The 20,081-nt window shown below is 44.9% G+C and overlaps 2 protein-coding genes, 1 long non-coding RNA gene and 1 other non-coding gene across 4 annotated transcripts in view; 2 read left to right on the top strand and 2 right to left on the bottom strand.

Moving 5' to 3' along the window:
- LOC144670421 (uncharacterized) overlaps positions 1-20,081 on the bottom strand; it is a 918,626-nt gene that overhangs the window by 398,573 nt on the left and 499,972 nt on the right. The window lies entirely within an intron of this gene.
- Positions 497-2,395, top strand: LOC144670199 (histone H2A-like). The gene is made up of 2 exons (XM_078532684.1): positions 497-556; positions 1,207-2,395. Exon 2 carries the CDS (start codon positions 1,745-1,747, stop codon positions 2,135-2,137), a length of 393 nt encoding a protein of 130 aa, XP_078388810.1. The 5' UTR covers positions 497-556; positions 1,207-1,744; the 3' UTR covers positions 2,138-2,395.
- On the bottom strand, positions 5,791-6,462 carry LOC144670218 (histone H1-like). Its single transcript, XM_078532704.1, has one exon. The coding sequence runs from the start codon at positions 6,460-6,462 to the stop codon at positions 5,791-5,793; it is 672 nt and encodes a 223-aa protein (XP_078388830.1).
- Positions 12,006-12,077, top strand: trnam-cau (transfer RNA methionine (anticodon CAU)). Its single transcript has one exon. It is a non-coding gene; the product is annotated as a tRNA-Met (tRNA).

The following is a 20,081-nucleotide window of genomic DNA, read 5'->3' as shown; positions in this document are numbered from 1 at the left end:
ACTGAGACATGGTCCCATCAAGTCACAGACACAGAAGAAATCCAGCCCTCGCACACTGTACCACGGCCTTCCAAACAGTGAAGGAACCCCACTCTCACACACAGAATCAGGGAGTGAATAAATCCCACAATCACAGACTTTACCAAAGCCTCACAATTCCTGAGGGAACCCCACATTACCGTACAGTCCCTCGCACCGACTGCCAGGCGACATTTCCTGGTGTATCTTTACACACTGAGAAATTCCGCCTGGAGAGGGTCTTTGTAAAAAGTATTTCCTGATTGCAGTAAGGAGGCCTATGATTGGTGGAGAAAGCTAAATATGATTGGTCGATTTCTCTATCCAATCAAATAAATCACAAATTAAGAACTTGTTTTCTTTTAAAAATGTCCAATAAGAATTGTTGTTTTCTCATTCCTCATTAGCATATATCTGTCAGACTGTCTATTTAATGAGCGGACAGAAGGGGTTTGGTTTATTTCTGTGTCTGAAATTGAGATTGAAGATGGTTGAAGAGAAGAAGAAACCAGTTGCTAAGAAGGGCGCCAAGAAAGCGGTGAATAAGCCGTCAGGAAAGGGCGGCAAGAAGCGGCGAAAGTCGAGGAAGGAGAGTTACGCCATCTACATCTACAAAGTGATGAAGCAGGTTCATCCCGACACCGGCATCTCCTCTAAGGCCATGAGCATCATGAACTCGTTCGTGAGCGATATTTTCGAGCGCATCGCGGGTGAGGCTTCCCGCCTGGCCCATTACAACAAGCGCAGCACCATCAGCTCCCGGGAGATCCAGACCGCCGTGCGCCTGCTGCTGCCCGGGGAACTGGCCAAGCACGCCGTGTCGGAAGGGACAAAGGCGGTGACCAAGTACACCAGCTCCAAGTAAAACCCCCGAACGGACTGAAAAACACATTCACAACACAAAGGCTCTTTTAAGAGCCACTCACAATCTCTACTAAGGAGCTGCACCCGACATCTTCCTACTGGATTATTATAATATAAAATAACTTCCACTGCTGTTAGTGTCTCCTGTCCTGTAACCCAGACACTAACCCTTTAATTAGCTCATCGGCCTTCGCTTTGTGCTGAAAGCGGTTATTCTGTTATCACAGCCTTTAAGTGGCCTCATTAGCTGCTGTTTTCAACTTTAATTGTCCCTTCCCCCAATTCCTGAAACAGTTACTGAGTCATTTTATTAATTTTCCGCAGGGTAACAGCCGGAGTGGGATTATTACAGAGCGGAATAAGAACAGTCTGAGGACTCGATCAGCTCCCTCTTTACAGCGAAGGGTGTTCGGTTCAGAGTGAAGTCTGAACGGAATGTTTCACTCCTGGGAAAGCGGTGACCCGGGATTGATTCCCTCCCGGGACAGTTAGAAAGCGACAGGAGAATGAACCACATTTAAACAAAATGATAAAACCCGCGCCTGCGATTGGTGATGACACGAGCTGAATAAAACCAAATAAAGAGAAGGGATTTGAAATCTCAGACCAAAGACGACATTTACTTTAATCCGCTTCTTTCCCGCAGTGAAATTGGCGGGCTTTTTAAAATGGACATTTTTCTGGTTCTGACGGTTATTTGCAAATCCCGCCCTTTTCTGCTTCCATTTATCTGATTGGTGAAGAATATAGGCAAATAAGTGGATTGAACAGAGACCAATGAGACGAGTTTTCAGTTTATAAGAACAGTAAACGCTGGAGAAATTGTTCATTTTTTTGCCGAATTGTTTGTGAGGTTGTGGAAATGTCTGGAAGAGGAAAGACCGGCGGTAAAGTTCGCTCCAAGGCCAAGTCTCGCTCCTCCCGGGCTGGACTGCAGTTCCCGGTGGGCCGTGTTCACAGGCTCCTGAGAAAGGGCAACTATGCTGAGCGTGTGGGTGCCGGAGCCCCGGTCTATCTGGCTGCTGTGCTCGAGTATCTGACGGCTGAAATCCTCGAGCTGGCTGGTAACGCGGCCCGGGACAACAAGAAGACCCGCATCATCCCCAGACACCTGCAGCTGGCCGTCCGCAACGACGAGGAGCTCAACAAGCTGCTGGGAGGGGTGACCATCGCTCAGGGCGGGGTGCTACCTAACATCCAGGCCGTGCTTCTGCCCAAGAAAACCAGCGCCGCTGCGGGCTCGAAGACCAAGTGAAGCGGCCATTCTTTAATCTAATAACCCAAAGGCTCTTTTCAGAGCCACTCACAGAGTCTGTGAAAGGGTGAACTATTGTCTGTCCGCGGCCGGACCAAATTTGTAAGTGATTCTGGACCAATAATGGCGAAGGAAGAACTCGCACAACGTTTGAGAAGTATTTAGTTGAGCCCTCGAAACGACATAACTAAAAGTACTACGGGCTAAGTGCTGGAGAATAGAATTAGAATAGATAGGTGCTTGATGATCGGCACGGTTACGATGGGCCTGTTTCTGTGCTGTATAACGCTATGACCTCTCTAGTGCAACAACATCCTTCCTATACGGGCAGATGAGATTTTCCCAGGCTGCTGTGGAAGGCAAGGGAGGAGATTGCAGGCACCCTGTTATTAATTTTCAAATCTTTGACCACAGGAGAGGTGAAAGGACTGGAGGACAGCTAATGGTTTCCATTATTCAAAAAGGGGGCTAGGGATAAACCAAAGAACTATAGGCCAGTCACTCTTAACATCAGTGGTAGGGAAACTTATGAAAAAGATTCTGAGGGACACAATTAATTTCCACTTGGAGAGGCAAGGATTAATCAAGGATAGTCAGTCCGGCACGGACACGAGCGGCCTGTTTATTTGCTGTATAACTGACTAAAAACAACCATCAAAAATATCTGCGCACTGGAGGGTTACTCTCGGACAATCGCTTCATGTTCATAGTGTAACCTTATAATAACAATGAGTATTGACTTACAAACCGTACCTCACCCTGTGCCGCAATTCGTTGGAAAAAAATCCTTGGCCTAAAATATTCGCAGACATAACCTGAGCTGCAATTGATAACTGCATCATCTGTATTCTCTCAATTCTACAACCGCTATGTCGACAAGACAAATAAACCGGTGCAAGGGAGAATAAATTTTATCTTCGAGTTGTTTAAGTGCTGGAGTGTTTAACAGGAGATCGCAGCTCTTTCATTTGTCGATTTAGTGGCTCTTAAAAGAGCCTTTGTTGTACTTGGTGCTGAAGCCGGGTTTTAGGCGCGTTCCCCGCGGATGCGGCGGGCCAGCTGGATGTCTTTGGGCATGATGGTGACTCGCTTGGCGTGGATGGCGCACAGGTTGGTGTCCTCAAAGAGCCCCACCAGGTAAGCCTCGCTGGCCTCCTGCAGGGCCATGACGGCCGAGCTCTGGAAGCGCAGGTCTGTCTTGAAGTCCTGAGCGATCTCTCGCACCAGGCGCTGGAAGGGCAGTTTGCGGATGAGCAGCTCGGTGGATTTCTGGTAGCGGCGGATCTCCCTCAGAGCCACAGTGCCGGGTCTGTAGCGATGAGGCTTTTTCACTCCGCCCGTGGCTGGAGCGCTCTTCCGGGCCGCTTTGGTAGCCAGCTGTTTGCGGGGAGCTTTCCCTCCGGTCGATTTGCGCGCTGTCTGCTTGGTCCTGGCCATTTCCTGAACAGATTCACAACAGGCTGAGATACAAGAACTATTAATGCAGTCCGCTCTACAATCCGCCTTTTTAAACTCTGTGAGGAACCGCCCCGAACAGTAATTGGCTGCAGCCATACGCCCAGGCAGTTTTATCCAAAATCTAACCAATGAATTAATCCCTGGCAACTCAGGTCCCCATTGGTCGAGTTGTTTTTAATTGGCCATTTCAAAAATTCCGCCAATTGTTTGCAGCCGATTCCCGTCTCGAGAATATGCTTCGTTCTTCCCTTTTTTGTAAATTAAAATACAATTTTTCACTCTCACTCGCTATTTCCTAACCCCAATGAAATTCCAGTTCATGTGATCTGTCCCGGCAATTTTTAAACCAGGTATCATCCTGGTGAATCTGCTCATTTTTAGACAGAAACACCAGTCTGTTGTTTGAACTGTGTAAAGACAGTGCTGAATTTCCGAGGCAAAAATTGAAGGACTGTCCATTGCTCCCTACAGCACAACTAACCCTCGAAATCGCCGCTCACTTCGAGGAATGGAATGGGAAATAAAATAGAAACGGTGCTGGGGGCATCAGACCCCTTCCCATTGCCCTCATTCTGGGCTGTTCATGCCGATAAAGAGCGGCTCGAATTTCCGTTATTCCCAGTCTAAGTCTACACGAACATACGTGCGAATATTTGGATTAGGAGCAGGAGGCCACTCAGCCCATCAAGCCTGCCTCGCCTGATCCTGATATGATTGTAACCTCAAATCCACTGACGGATTGAACGGCTGGTGTCAGAGGAACCGCCAGATCCTGTCATTACTACCTGACTAATTATTCATTTAAAACAGAACCTATCGAAAATATGAGGCAGTGGAGAGGCCTTTCAGTGTCAGTGCAGAATGGGCCATCCGGGTAAATAAACCATTAAAAAGATTCTCAGTACATTCCCGTCCAGAACAAATCAGGCACTAACATTCCAGATCAAAGCGCATCCCAGCTCCCGTTCCCAGGTTTCTGCTCTCTCTGTGAGGCGGTGGGTGGCTCTTAAAAGAGCCTTTGTTGTTGTGTTTGGTAGAGAGAGTCGAGTTGTTCAGCCGCCGAATCCATAGAGAGTGCGGCCCTGGCGTTTCAGAGCGTACACCACATCCATGGCAGTGACCGTCTTGCGCTTGGCGTGTTCAGTGTAGGTGACCGCATCCCTGATCACATTCTCCAGGAAAACCTTCAGCACCCCGCGAGTCTCCTCATAGATCAAACCCGAGATCCGCTTGACACCGCCACGGCGAGCCAGGCGGCGGATTGCTGGTTTGGTGATGCCCTGGATATTATCACGAAGCACTTTGCGGTGCCGCTTTGCTCCGCCTTTCCCCAGTCCTTTGCCTCCTTTCCCTCTGCCAGACATGATGATTCTTCACTCAGATCGCTGCTGAATATGAGAGATGAGCTGTTTCGGTTCCTCCTTTATACAGCCCGCCCCGACCTGACTGAGAAAGGAGCATAGAGTGAGAGGCGGGACGGGGAGGAGACTAAATGACAGACAGAACAGAGGAATGTCTATGATAATCCAGCTCCACCCCCTGCCTGTCGAAACGACATTTTATTTAATTGTCGACAATGGAAGTTAACACAGCGCTCGGCACAAAACTTATCGATTGGAGCTTCATGTTCAACTGTTCTAGAAACCCGCAGCTTTTAATTGCAGACCTTTACAAATAAAATTCTGTAATATTCCAGCCCAAGTACATACACTATACCCCGTCAAATCCGCCTGTTTCCACTTCACTCCCAGCTTCTGTTCTATCCCCACACACCTCCCCTCCAGGAGGGTTGAGCAGTTTACCGACACCTCACTCAAGCTGAATTAGACAAACTCATGTGTTGGGCTTTGAGTTGTAACGCGGGGTTACTCCGCCCGGGTAACTGTCTTACACACTCTCACCTTGAATCTGTGAAAAGGGAACGTGCAGAAACTGACAGAGCAGCTGAACAAATCCCCAGTTACAATGGTGCACGGACCCCGCTGTTTTATTGCAGATTGGGGGAGGGGCTGGGTATAGTGCATGTCAGTGAGATACCGGGAATTTTCAATTGAATATAAATCACTTCAGTGTGAAACCTGCTCCCAGCGCCGGGACAGGGACATTTGATTCGGGGATCAGCTCTTTCCTGAGAGACGTGGGCGGCTCTGAGAAGAGCCTTTGTGTTCAGAGGTTTACAATTTGCTCGGCTGGTTTCATTTCTTTCCTGGCGCTGCTTTCTTAGCCTTTGCTGCTTTCACTTTGGGCTTGGCCTTCGACGATTTATCCACTTTTTTAAAAACCTTTCCGCCCGTCACCTTCTTGACGGGAGATTTTTTCTTCAGCGCTGCTTTCTTCACCGCCTTTTTTGGAGTTGCCGCCTTCTTGCTGCTTGTTTTCTTGACTGTTGCTTTCTTCGCTGGGGATTTCTTGGCTGTTACTTTCTTGGCTGGAGATTTCTTAGCTGCTGGTTTTTTTGTTTTCACCTTCTTGGCCGCTGGTTTCTTCACTAAAGATTTCTTGGCTGTTGGTTTCTTCTCCTTCTTTCCCACTTTCCCCTGGGATTCCTTCTTAGGGATTTTGAAGGAGCCGGAGGCGCCCTGTCCCTTTACCTGCACCAGGGAGCCGCTCTCCACCTTCCTCCTGATACTGAGCCTGATCTGGGAGCCGAGCTTCCCCACATCGACACCGCTGCCAGACAAAGCTTTCTTTATCGCGGCCAGGGACATCCCCTTGCGATCGCTGCAACCCGCCACAATCTTGAGGATCTGTTCGCCTAACTTGGGACCGGCTGCCTTCGATCGGGAAGCCGCCTTCTTCTTCTTGGGAGATTTGACTTGAGCGGCAGCGGCTGGAGGAGCCGTTTCGGCGGCTGCAGTATCAGTCATATCCGAGACTGTGTGGAAAATCTGTCTGACAGTCAGAACTGGATCAGAAATGAAACCAGTGGTGGCGGCTCAGAGCAACTTAAAGACAGAGAGCGGACGGGGCAGAGACAACCTGCTGTCAGCTCCCGGCTCCTCCAGCCTCTCTGTGTTTCTCTCTCCTCATAAACTCCCCAATTCCACTTCAAATTGGACATTTCAGATTCCCACACTCGCTTCCTTCTGTTAACAAAATCCGAATCTTTGTTGTCGAGAAAGTTCCATCCGAATTAAAGGCAGAAATTTCGATTTAAACCCGTTTCTTTGCTGCTTTGATCGCGCCCTCTCAGCCGAGCGCTGACTTCTTCGCTGTGTTTCCACTGAAATCTTGAAATTAACGAAAACTTTGCCTTAAATTCTCTCTTCAGGGCTGAGCAGGGGAGCATCGCGATCCAATTACAGGGAAATCTTGTGATTTTACACAAGAAGGACTCGGAAATTTGTCGCTGAGGCCGAACACACAAACACAGAGACATTAGTCTAACCCGCCCGCCCCTTTAACACACTCTCGCAGATACAATGTTCACATCTGCACATTGACAGGACAAACTGTGGCTCAGATTTACAGCTCCCAGAACTGGCTTTCCTCTCCTCTCGGCCTGTGCTGTGGATTCACGGGGATTAGTTGTAGTTTCCCAGCTCAGTAACTGTTCAACCCTCTGAGACCGGAGCTGCTCACAGTGTCTGTTCCCCAGATTCAGGAGGCTGCAGCCAATCACAGCTGTGCCTGGGTTAACCCGTAACTGGTTTAAATTATGGTCTTGTTCAGAAGCAGATTTATTTTTTGATCATTTGAAGACACAGATTGTGTGCACTCAGCCACTAAACAACACTATCCCGCCTTCATGTGGAGTTCAAAAGAGAGGGGGTGGAGGGATTGATAGAGACAGAGTGAGTGAGGGCGGTGAGACACAGACAATGCATCAGTTGCAGAAATCCTTGTAAGCTCTGGTTTTACACAGAAAGATTCTCGTGGAAAGGCAGAAGCTGCAGTCTCAGATTGCAATGATATTGTAACAGAGACATATTATTAATCCCACACTCAGGAAAAATGCTGTATTTTAACAGAAGAGAGGCAGTATAAACTATAAGGTCCAGTTCTAAAAATTGTGCAAAGGTCAGAGGGACCTTTAGATCTTTGTAGGTGACACGAGATTTTGAGGGAGTAGTTTGGAAAGCAGATGGGATCATTGGTTTAATCAACAGAGGTACTGAGCATACAAGCTGGAACGTTATGTTTAACATCTATAAAGCTCTGGTTAGGCAGCAACTAGAATATTGTGTCCATTTCTGGTCACCACACTTTTGGAAGAATGTGAGAGTCGTTGAGACGGTGCAAAGGAGATTTACTAGAATAGTTCCAGGCATGAGGGGTTATAGCTGCAAAGTTTGTTTGCGGAATCCAGAGCTGCTCTCCTTGAAGCAGCCGAGATTGAGGGGAGGTCTGAGAGAGGTGTACAAGATTGTTTAGATCAGGTAGACAAAGGAAGGCAGTTCCCATTAGCTGAGAGTAGAAGGATTAGGAGACACGGATTTAAAATTTAAGACAAGATGTGCAGGGGGGAAGTCTGGAAGAACATTGTTACTTTCTGGGTTATCACCTGGATCTTGATCCCGATGGGCATCGTGGAAACGGAGATGGTGAATGATTTCAAATGGAAATTGGGTGGGCGCCTGTGGGAAAAAAAGTTGCAGGCATAGAGCAGGAGAATGGGACTGACTGGATTATTCTACAGGCAGGCAGTATGGACTGGATGGGCCGAATGGCTTCCTTCTGAGCAGCAATGTCTCCATGACTCTATGACTGTATGTCTCTTTGACAGTCTCAGTGAGTGAGAAACAGTGGCCCATGTTTAAACCTCAGTTCCCTGTTGTACACCCTGCAGCTCAGGGCTGTTAGGTTTCACTCTCAGTGAGTGAGTGTTTCACTCAGATTGAATTAATCTGGAGAGTTCCTGTCTGATATTAACTCCTGCCCGGTCCCAGCAAACACCCCGACTCCCGGGTTCCTCCAGTGTTTCTGTAGGATTGCTTTGTGAAGACAGGTCCCTGAACATCAAACAAGCTGAACAGAAAAATCCCAGGTTGTGTCTCTTAATGGGGCGAGTCCCAGTTTTCACCGTCCCCTTTCCCATGAGCTCCAGATCATTTGCTGATCTCGGATAAAAGTGAATTGGAAAACGTTTCACTGCAAAATGGTTTCATGGAATGTTATAGAATTCTGCGCATGCGTCATTCCGACCCACCAGAGCTCAATGGGTGGGAGCAGAAGAGCGCATGCACGCGGCTCTCCCCCAGCTTTATCTGGGACAGGATGAGCCACCAATGGAATGACTCCGGTCCTGGGGGAATGGAACAAACAGCAGCCTCCTGGGAGGAGGGAGACAGAATGGCAAGAAGCTGTTATTGAAAATCACTGCTGCTTTCTCTCCGCAAAGCAACAGTGAATATTCCTGGTTGAGTTCACACTCCCCTGGTTTGTTGATATTGGACAGTGAAGAGTGGGAACAGAGCCGGACAGTCAGGATGTGGGGAGTCAGACAAAGAGCAGCTATTGTAGGCACAAGGTGTGAAAACAGGCACGTTTTAAACAGTGGCTGTTTGGTTTCGGTGACAGTTTTATTAGTGGAGATGGCGTCGTAGCAGGAATCTAGAGTTCCAGGTTAATGAACATAAGAACAGAAGGAATAAAGAGCAGGAATAGGCCACTCGGCCCATCGAATTTGCTCCACCATTCAGTAAGGTCATGGTTGATCTGATTGTAACCTCAACTCCACGTTCCTGCCTCCCCTCGGTAACCTCTCACCCATTTGCTTTCAAGAGTCTACCCCTGCTTTAAAAGTATTCAGAGACTCCGCTTCCACCCTCTTTTGAGGAAGAGAGTTCCAAAGACTCAAGAACCTCAGCAAGAATAAAAAGTCTCCTCATCTCTGTCTTAAATGGACGAGCCGTTATTTTTAAACTGTGACCGTGAGTTCTAGATTCTCCTCCAAGAGGAAACATCCTGTCCACATTTGCCGTGACAAGACACATCAGGACCCCCTTAAGATAATGTTATGGAGGCGCCGGATCAAATCCCACCACCGCTGCCGGTGACATATAATTTTAAAAAATCTTGAAAGTCACATTGATAAAAACCCATCTGGCTCACGCACTCTCCTCCTCCGTTTGAACGAATAGACATTCCTGAGACTTGGGCTCACTGCCGGAATAACTTAGTGCAAACAAAAACAGAAAATGCTGGAAAAACTCAGGAGGTCTAACAGCATCTGTGGAGAGAAAGACAGAGTTTACGTTTCATGTCTATATGGCTCTTAAACGTTAACTCTGTCTTTCTCTCCATAGATGCGGTTAGACCTGCTGAGTTTTTTCAGCATTTTCTATTTTTCTTTCAGATTTCCAGCATCTGCACTATTTTGCTCTTATCTTACTGTGCTGTTGGTGCTTGTGGAACTGATGTCTCTGCTCTCTGTGAGTGATACTGTACTTACTGTGTGAGAAGGAGCTGGCTGCACTTCTCCTTTTGTCACGGAATCACTACTTTGATTCTGCTGCTTTCAAATATTTGCCTGTCGGAAGAAAAAGGTATTTATAATAATCCAAAGAGAGAGGAGGTAGCAAATACAAAATAGACCAACGCATTTGTTTCAATTAATAGTCATTGCAAAAAAACAGAAAATTAAAAGCAGCGACACAAGCAGGGTCTGGTCTGAAGGGCAATTCGGGATAGGCAACAGATTCTGGCCTTGTCAGCGACTCCTACATCCCGTGAACAAATAAAAATATAAGTAGATCCTGAGAGTGGGAAGTAGTAATTTGACCTGTGCAGAACTCCCTGCTCTGTCACTCAGTCCCATTCATGGAGCAGTGGATTGTTTATGGATGGCAGGAAATTGTTGTAAAATAATCCAAATCCTTGGTCTGCAGTAGCCGGGTGCTGCAGGACAGTCGTGGAATCAGACACTGACTCTGTTCAGAGTGGAAGAGAGAGAGAGAGAGTGGAAGCAAATCATCCTCTATCCCGAAGGTCTGAATAATAATAAGAATAATGGAGACATTCAGATACAGAATTAACCCCACTTCCCCTGGCAGTAATGGGGTCCGATAGACACAGAATGATTCCAACATTGACATTCAGTAACACTGCCTGAAACAGAATTAATCTCACCCTCACATATAGTACCAGGCATTGACCCATAAGAAGAAATCCTACTCTCACAAACTGTTCCAGAGACAGAGATGCAGAATGAATCCTACACTCACAAACACTATCTGTGATGGACATATACAGAACAAATCTTGCTCACGTCTACTAACAGAGTTCTCAGGATGTATCGCACAATCACATTCACTCCTAGAAGGTAACAGATACAGTCAAGAATTGATGACTTTTTTCCAGTTGTGGCTTAACCAGATTTTAACACAAGAAGAGGGAACATCTGAACACGACATGGAACACGTTAATATAACAGGGAACATCGAGGACCCAGGAAGAAAATATTTTCCCAACAGAAAACATCTTCACTGAGCAACAGAGAACATATTTACAGTATAGGAGCATCTTGAGACAACAGAGAACATGTTTACACAGCTGGCAACACGTCTGCACGACAGGGAGGCACGTTACACAACAGTGAAGATCTCTCAACAGCAGAGTGCACAGTTACACAACAGGGAGCACACTTTACGCAACAGGGGCACAGTCACACAACGGAGAACACAGTTAAAAAACAGAGGACACAGTTACACAGTAGAGGGCGGAGTTACATAACAGAGAGCACAGCTCCACAACAGAGGGCACAGTTAAACAACAGAGGGCACAGTAACACAGCAGACAGCACAGTTACACAACAGATATCACAATTACACAACAGAGAGCACAGATAAACAACAGTGGGCACAGTTTCACAATTGAGGTCGGAGTTACAGAACAGAGAGCACAGTTACACAAGAGAGCACAGTTGCACAACAGAGGGCAGACTTACACAGCAGAGGGCACAGTAACACAGCAGAGAGCACAGTTGCACAACAGAGAACACAGTCTCGCCAACAAAGAGCAAAGTTATTCAACAGAGAGCACAGTTATACAACAGGGTGCACATACACAAAACAGAATGCACAGTTACAAAAAAAGGGCACAGGTCCACAACAGAGATCACCGTTACACAACAGGGTGCACAGAGACACAACAGGGTGCACAGTTACACAGCAGGACTCATTATTACAAACCGGGGACATCTCTGACAAACGGAATGGTTTGGACAAATGATCAGTTTCTCCACCTCAGTGTCTTGCTAATTTGCTCGGCATCGTTCTCTGTCATCTTGTGTATCCTGGCAGCCTCTTGCTGCCTTTTTTTCTGTGTTTTTTTTGTCTTTTTCTGGTGTTGCAAAGTGGAATTGTGCAGCCAAGGTGATCCTCCCAACACATCGCTCAAAAGCACAAAGCAAGTGACTATTTATCTCCCTAATACACAAAGTAACATTCATCCACAGCTGACAATGTGTAGCAGAGTGGCACAGCGGAAGCGTGCTGGGCCCATAACCCAGAGGTCGATGGATCGAAACCATCCTCTGCTATTTATACTCCCACAAATTTATCTAATTTTTCTTTACAGTTTGCAGGTCTTAACATTGGAATCTCGCTTCCTGTAAACACTTCAGTTTGCAACAAATATCCCAAATTGTTTTTATTTACACGAGGACACGAGCTGCAATTGCTGCAAACACACACCAGCCGAGACCAGCCCATTTCTCGCAACGAGCTGGCACAGTCTGAATATTCTTCTCTCGTTCACTATCACTCCATCATTACCTGAATAAGAAATTTCTAAGATGGAAAAATATCGTGAAGTTGATATTTATTAGGTGCAGTATGTCCGATCTAAATGACACCCTGCAGTAATTCATCATTTTAATTTGGACAACAGCTTCCTTCACTGCGACATGTACCATCGAGGACGAGAGAATCATCATAGTGAAGACAGCATCATGTCAAAGGCAGTTAATCAATATTAGGGCAGATATCACAGTTCCTGCTTAATTACTGGTTTAAAACGTGGAATTCAGTTCCAAATTCACCATGAAGTTTCCTTCCTTGGGCCTTGCGTCAGACACCTATTATACTGAAATCACCTTTGAGTGCCTCTGATTGTTTCCTTTAGCCGTTTAGTAGCTGTTCACATTTTAATCTGTTCAACTTCCTGCTCATTCTGCCCTTACCGACCTTACTTAAGGTGAAAATTGTTACATTTCTGTGACCATTCCCTGCCTCTAACATATTGTGGTCACTCGTTGCCAGATGCTCATTTACTTTCAGAATATTAACTCTCTCTCGTTAGTTATTAATAAATCTAATATAATTTTTTTCTCTTGTGGTTTCCAAATCTGGGTAGATGGCAGGAGAGGTTAAAAGACAAAAGAGTTGATGGTGCAAGGTTAAGGTACATGTTCAAGTAACAAAACCAAAGATGTGTCTAAAGGAGGTGTGAATGATGGGATGATGAACAGCTGCCATCCAAAAGCATAAACAAGATAAAAATGTGAATATCCAATGGAAAAGATACATAATGGGGATTGAGTTTACATTCTCAACTTGTTGGACTCAATGTTGAGACTGGAAGGTTTTAACGTGCTCAATTTAAAGATGAGACATGGTTCCTCAAGTTTACACTGAGATTCATTAGAACACTGCAGGATACCAAGGACAGAAACGTCAGTGTAAGAACAAGATGTAAAATTAAAATCACAGGAGATCGTAAACTCAGTGTCGTATTTGCTGACCGAGCAGATGTTCATCAAAGCAATCACTGAAACTGTCTAACATCGATCAGACCACCATTGTGAACAGTGAATACGGGGTGCCAAATTGAAGAAAGTACACATAAATCACTGTTTCAGCTGGAATGAGTGTTTTGGTAAGGACAGGTAATATTCCATACCAACACTGCTAATTTACCTTCCTTTTTTCTCAACTGGTTATCTCTCCTATCTGTGATTGACAGGGCCCTCAAGCATTTCTGTTCCATTTCGCGAGCTCTGCTCTCACCAATTTGCTCTCTCCCAGAACGCTTTTAGGCTTCCTTTGTCCTCACCCTCCTCCCCAACATCTTCCACATTGAATGGATCATCCCTTGTCATTTCTTTGTCAGGCAGCGAGTTGTTGTGGTCTTGAATGCTCTGCCGAAAATGGTGGTGCATGCCGATTAAAAATAAACTTTCAAGAGTAAACACAGGAGGGACAATGTTTTAAGGCTATTGTAAAGGAGAATGGGAGTGGGGCTGATTTTCTTTAAAAGAGCTTGCACAGAAACTATTAACACAAAAGCTTCCTCCCGCGTTAGAGTTTATAATGAAATGGCCGATAACGCTTCCCAGAATGCTCTGGGAGATATTAAACGGCCTATCTCTCCCAGAAGGACCGCAGTGCGCAGGCGCAAACATGTCTGTCACCGGAAATCCTGTCTACGCCGAGCATGAGCCGTTCAGCTCGAGCGTGGTTGAGCGGAGCGTCACCAACACCGAGTCTCAGCGGCTCTCAGAGCCCGAATTAGAGCCGCTGGGTCCCCTGCTCTTCCTGATATATATTGTTGACCTACTCCTTGGTGTATGGGGCACCATTTCAAAATTTGCGGATGACATGAAACTTGGAGGTATTGTGAACTGTGAGGAGGATAGTGTTAAACTTCAAAAGGACAGAAGCATATTGGTGAAATGGGGCGATAAGTTCGACCTCAGAATGACCCGGGGCCGGCCCTGGGGAGCATGCGCACTCTCAATGCCGGGGAAGTCAGTGCATTTGATAGAGCCGTTTCTGGGATGCAGGGAATTGTGGGAACTACAGTCACCATGGGCAGATGTTAGTAAGTGTTTTATTGCAGGTTGATTGTCAGTGACCCGAAATATGAACTCCTTTTCTTTCTCCACAGATGCTGTCTGATGTGCTGTGTATTTCTAGCATTTTCTCTCTTTATTTCAGGTTGCCACTATCCACATGATGTTTTCAGTGAATTATTGCAGGTGTTGCTCACAAAACCAAGGTCAGAAACACAAACTGACAAATGAAGAATGCTTTTGAATCAGAATGGATGTTGCACGTGGAAGCCGTTCCTCGCTTACTTTGAAGGTATGTTCTTGTTGGCTGATTTAGAACTGGAGAGTAGAGAGAGAAGGTGATGGGTTTAACCGCGAGCACTTTTGAGAACAGTAGGGCCCAAGCATTTCTGACATAAGGTCATTAACTGTTTCCTGTACAGTAACAGAGACGGACAGGGAGTTGATTTCACATTCACATGTAATAGCAGAGAGTCACCGACAGTGTTAATTCCACCCACACTCATATTGTAAGAGATATTGACGGAGAGTTAATTCATCTTATCATAGAATGATTACAGCACAGAAGGAGGCCATTCTGCCCATTATGTCTATGCTGGCCTTCTGAAGGAGCAAATCACCTCATGCCACTTCACTGCCTTTTCTACATAGCCCTGCACATTTTTCCTTTTTGGATAATAATCCAATTCTCTGTTGAATTCCTTGATTGAACCGGCCTCTACTACTTTCTCAGGCACTTCTCTGATCCACATACTGCATGACAAGATTTTTCCTCATGCTGCCATTGCTTATTTTGCCAATTAGCTTAAATCTGCGTCCATTGGTCCTCTACATTTCCATCAATGGGAATAGAAGTCTCCCTGTCTGCTTTGCCACACTCGTAACAACAAAGAATGACAGAAAATTAATTCCACATACATACAGTAATGCATATCAAACTCACTTACAGTGATAGACTCTAACAGAGAGTTAATTTCACACTCAGATCCGGTAACAGACATTGACAGGAAGGCAATTCCACAATCACACACAGCACCCAAGACTGTTAGAAATTAATTTCACACTCACTCACAGTAACTGAGACTGGCAGAGAGTGAATACCACACTCACAGCATAATTGAGGCTGACAGGTACAGAATTAATTCCGCATTCACGTACAGCAACAGAGGTTGACATGTAAGGTACGAATTCCACACCCACAGACAGTACCAGAGACAAAATGATAGAGATTCAATTCTTCACTCACATGACAGAGACTCAGAGTTAATATCGTACTTATATACAGTAACATAGATTGACAGATGATGAGTGTGGAATTTACTTTTTTGAAGTAGCAGAGTCTGAAAAGGAGTTATTTCTATGGCCTGATACAGTAACCGAGACTGACAGATACAGAATCAATTCCACATTCTGATACAGTGACAGAAACTGACAGAGTTAATTCTATATTCACCTACAATAACAGATTATCATCCAAAGAGTGAATTTCACACTCATGTACAGTAACTGACATGATTGTGTAAAAAGCTAAATCCGCACTTGCACACATGACAGAGATTGAAAGTTAAGGTTAACAATATAGGAAGGATCTGAATGCATTGGAGAGAGTGCAGAAGAGGTTTATGAGAATGGTTCCAGGGATGAGACACGTCAGTTATGAGGAAAGATTGGAGAAGTTTGGACTGCATTCCTTGGAGAGGAGAAGGCTAAGAGGAGACTTGATAAAAGCTTTCAAAGTCATGAGGTTTGTGGACAGAGTAGATATAGAGATACTGTTCTCGCTTGTAAACGGATCGAGAACCAGAGGGCATGGTTTTAAAGTGTTTTACAAAAGAAGCAGCGAGCCATTAGGTTTTGGAATGCACTGCCTGGAATTGTGGTGGAGGCAGGTTCAACTGAGTCATTCAAGAGGGCATTGAATGATTATTTGAATAGAAACAATGGGCAGGGTTATGGCGCAAAGGCAGGAGATTGGCACTAAGTTAAAATGCTCAGAGAGCCGGTGCAGGCACGATGGGTCAAATGGCCTCTTCTATAGCGTAACGATTCTGTGAATTCACACTCACAATAACAGAGACTGACTGATAGAGAGTTAATTCCACACACTCAGTAACAGAGGCTAACAGATTGTTTGTTTATTCCTCAATCATACACTTTAACACAGACAGACTAATATGACTAATTTCTCTCAGTCTCTGTTGTTGTAAGTTAATCCCTCACTGAAATATTAATGGAAATTGGCAGGTTCTTAACTGGACTCCCAGATGTCATAACAAAGACTGGAAAAGAGAATTCCACACTCACAGTAACTGAGACTGACCGATAGAGAGGTAATTCCACATTCACATACAGTAACAGAGACTGACGTGTTAATTCCATATTCTCAGACAGCTATAGACTGACAAAGATTGAATTCCACACTCATATACAGTTTCATAGGCAGTTCGAGAGTTAGTTCCACTCTCATAACCGTAAAAGAGACTGACAGAGATTTAAATTACACATTCACATTCAGTGAGTGATGGACAGAGAATCAATTCCACACTCACACGCAGATCAGACTGAATTAATTCCACACTGAAATACAGCCAAAGAGACTGACAGACAGAGGGTTAATTCCACACTGACAAATTAAAAATATAAGAAAGAGAAACAGGAGGCCATTCAGCCCATCAGGCCAGCTTTACCATTCCAGAAGACCATAGCTGATCTGATTGTGGCCTCAAACCCATTTTCCCACCTGCCCTATAACCCTTGACTCTCCTGTAGATGAAAAATTCTGTCTAACTCGGCATGAATATATGTAATGACCCAGCCTCCACTGCTCTCTGAGGTGGAGAATTACAAAGATTAAGGACGTTCTGAGAGAAGAAATTCCTTCTCATCTTTGTCTTAAAAGGGAGATGTTTATTTTTAAACTGTGGCCCCTGGTTCTAGTTTCTCCACAAATGGAAACACTCCTCTCAACATCTACCCTGTCAAACCCCCTCAGAATCTTATTTGTTTGAATGAGATCACCTCTCATTCTTCGAAACTCCTATGTGGTTCAGCCCAACCTGCTTAAACATTCCTCATAAGACAATTCCTTCATCTCTGGAATCAGTTTAGTCAAACTTCTCTGCCCCCTATGCAATTATATCCCCCTTTAAATAAAGAGACTACGACATAACACAGTACTCTCGGTGTAGTCTCACCAATGCTGTGTAGCTGTAGCAAGACTTCCCCACTTTGATACTCCACCCCCCCCCCCCCCCCCCCCCCCCCCCCCGCCCCGGGAATAAAGGCCAACATTCCATTTCCCTTCCTAATTACTCGCTGCAGCTGCACATTAACTTCTTGTGATTCATGTACAAGGAGATCTTGATCCCTCTGTACTGCAACATTCTGCAGTCTCTCTCCACAGTATCGAAGGAGGCCATTCAGCCTATCGAGTCTGCACTGGCTCTCTGAAAGAGCATTCTGCCTCATCCCATTCTCCTCCCTTGTCCCCGTAACCTTGCACATTCTTTCCTTTCAGGTAGCAGTCCAATTCCCTTTTGAATATCTCAAATAAACCTGCCTCCACCACCCTTTGAGGAAGTTTGTTCCAGACTCCAGCCACCCTCTAGGTGAAAAAAGTTTACATTTTAAGTTAAACGTCATGAGTCTATCTCACATCACATTTACTCCTTTTGCCAATTATTTTGAGTCTGTGCCTTCTGGTTCTTAATGTTTTATTGAGTGAGAACAATTTCTCATTATTTACTCTGTCCATACCCCTCAAGATCTTGAATACATCTATTAAGTCTCCTTTCAGCCTTCTTTTCTCCAGGGAAAACAGTCCCGACCTCTCCAATCTATCCTCGTAGCTACAGTTCTTTATCTTGGAATCATTCTCGTGAATCTCCTCTGTAGTCTCTCCAATGCCTTCACATCCTTCTTTAAGTATGCCACCCAGAACTGGACCCAGTACTCCAAATGAAGCCTAAAAAGCGACCTATACAAGTTCAACATGACCTCCTTATTCTTCACAGTGATGGAATCTTGTACTCAGTGCCCCTGTTAATAAAGCCTAACATTCTATATGCTTTATTACCTGCTCCCTCAACATGCTCCACCATCTTCAATGACCTATGTACATATACAATTCGGTCCCTCTGTTCCTGCACCTCCTTTAGAGGCTCTGCCTTTATTTGATACAGACTCACTATATTTTTCCTACTGAAATTAATCACCTGACACTTCTCTGCATTGAACTTCAGCTGCCACTTGCCTGCCCAATCCAGCAACATGTCTATGTCCTTTTGAAGTTCAAGACTATCCCATTCACAGTTTACAATGTTTCCAATCTTCCGATCATCTGCAAATTTTGAGATTTCTTATCTCCCTGCACACCACAGTCTAGGCCATTAATATATATATCATTTGAATAATGTTTTGTTTTTCTATTCTTCCCATCAAATTTTCCCACATTGTATTCCATCTGCCAAATGTTTGCCCACTGATTTAACCTTTCTATATCCTCTTGCAGACACTTTCTGTACCCCTCACAACCTGCTTTCCCACCAATCTCTGTATTGTCTGAAAATGTGGTGATGCTCTCTCCATTCATCTGAGTGATTAATATAAATTGTAAATAGCTGAGAACCCAGCACTGATTCCTGTGACACTCTACTGGTTACAGTTTGCTAACTTGAAAGTGTACCCACTTCCATAGGATAACAGAGATTGACGGACGGAGAGTTAATGACACTCACATTATTATAGATTGACAGAGAGCAAATTCCACACTCAGCCAGTAACAGAGATTCACAGTGTGTTAATGCCACATTAAAAGTATTGGAGACTAAAGGATAGAGAATTAATTCACACTCACATAAAGTAACAGAGACTGTCAAAGAGAGAGTTAATTCTATATTCAATTACTCTCAACGAATGAAAGAAATGCTGCACTCACATACAGTTAATTCTGTTAATACAGTTAACTGCTGACAGTTAATTCCACTCTCACATGCAATAACAGAGATGAACAGAGAATTAATGCCCCACTTACATACAGTAATGTAGAATACCAGATACAGAATTAATTCTGCCCTCTCACACTAACGAAGATGGACAGAGAGGTAATTCCACACTGAAACTCAGGAACAAATACTGACAGATGAGAGTTAATTGTGCACTCACACACAGTAATGGAGATGAGGGAGAGTTACTTCCACATTGGCATACAGCAATAGAGGCTGACAGATACTGAATTAATTCCACACTCTTACAGACTAATGTTTAATGATAGGTAGAAAGTTATCATAATTCTGCCCTGAAACATAGCAACAGAGACTGACAGATAGAGAGTTAATTGTGCAGATTGACTGATATTGGGGATTAATTAATTCCACATTCACATACAGTAACAGAGATGGTCAGAGAGAGAGTTAATTCCACACTCTCATTCAATAGCAGTGACCTGGTTCACACTTGAAGAATTCATCTGACATGCATCATACGGCCTCTTCATTATTTCATCATATTTTCTATCTTCCTCATTATCCAAGGAGCCCTGGCTTTGGTTCCCCTCCCTTTCCCCCTATTGGAAAGTACCTAGTCTGTACCTGAAACATCTCCTCCTGAAAGATCACCCATTGTTCTGTTACAGTTTTTCCTGTCAGTCTCTAGTTCCATTTCACCCTGGCTAAATCCCCTCTCCTCCCATTGAAGTTCGCTCCCTTCCAATCACTCTTACCCAAGGGTCCACCCACAGACACTTGGTTCACG

Source organism: Cetorhinus maximus, chromosome 31 (genome assembly GCF_964194155.1).
Source record: "Cetorhinus maximus chromosome 31, sCetMax3.hap1.1, whole genome shotgun sequence".
NCBI classification, from domain to species: Eukaryota; Metazoa; Chordata; class Chondrichthyes; order Lamniformes; family Cetorhinidae; genus Cetorhinus; species Cetorhinus maximus.
Note: the sequence above shows the minus strand (reverse complement) of the source record. Positions and strands in the feature narration are given on the sequence as shown.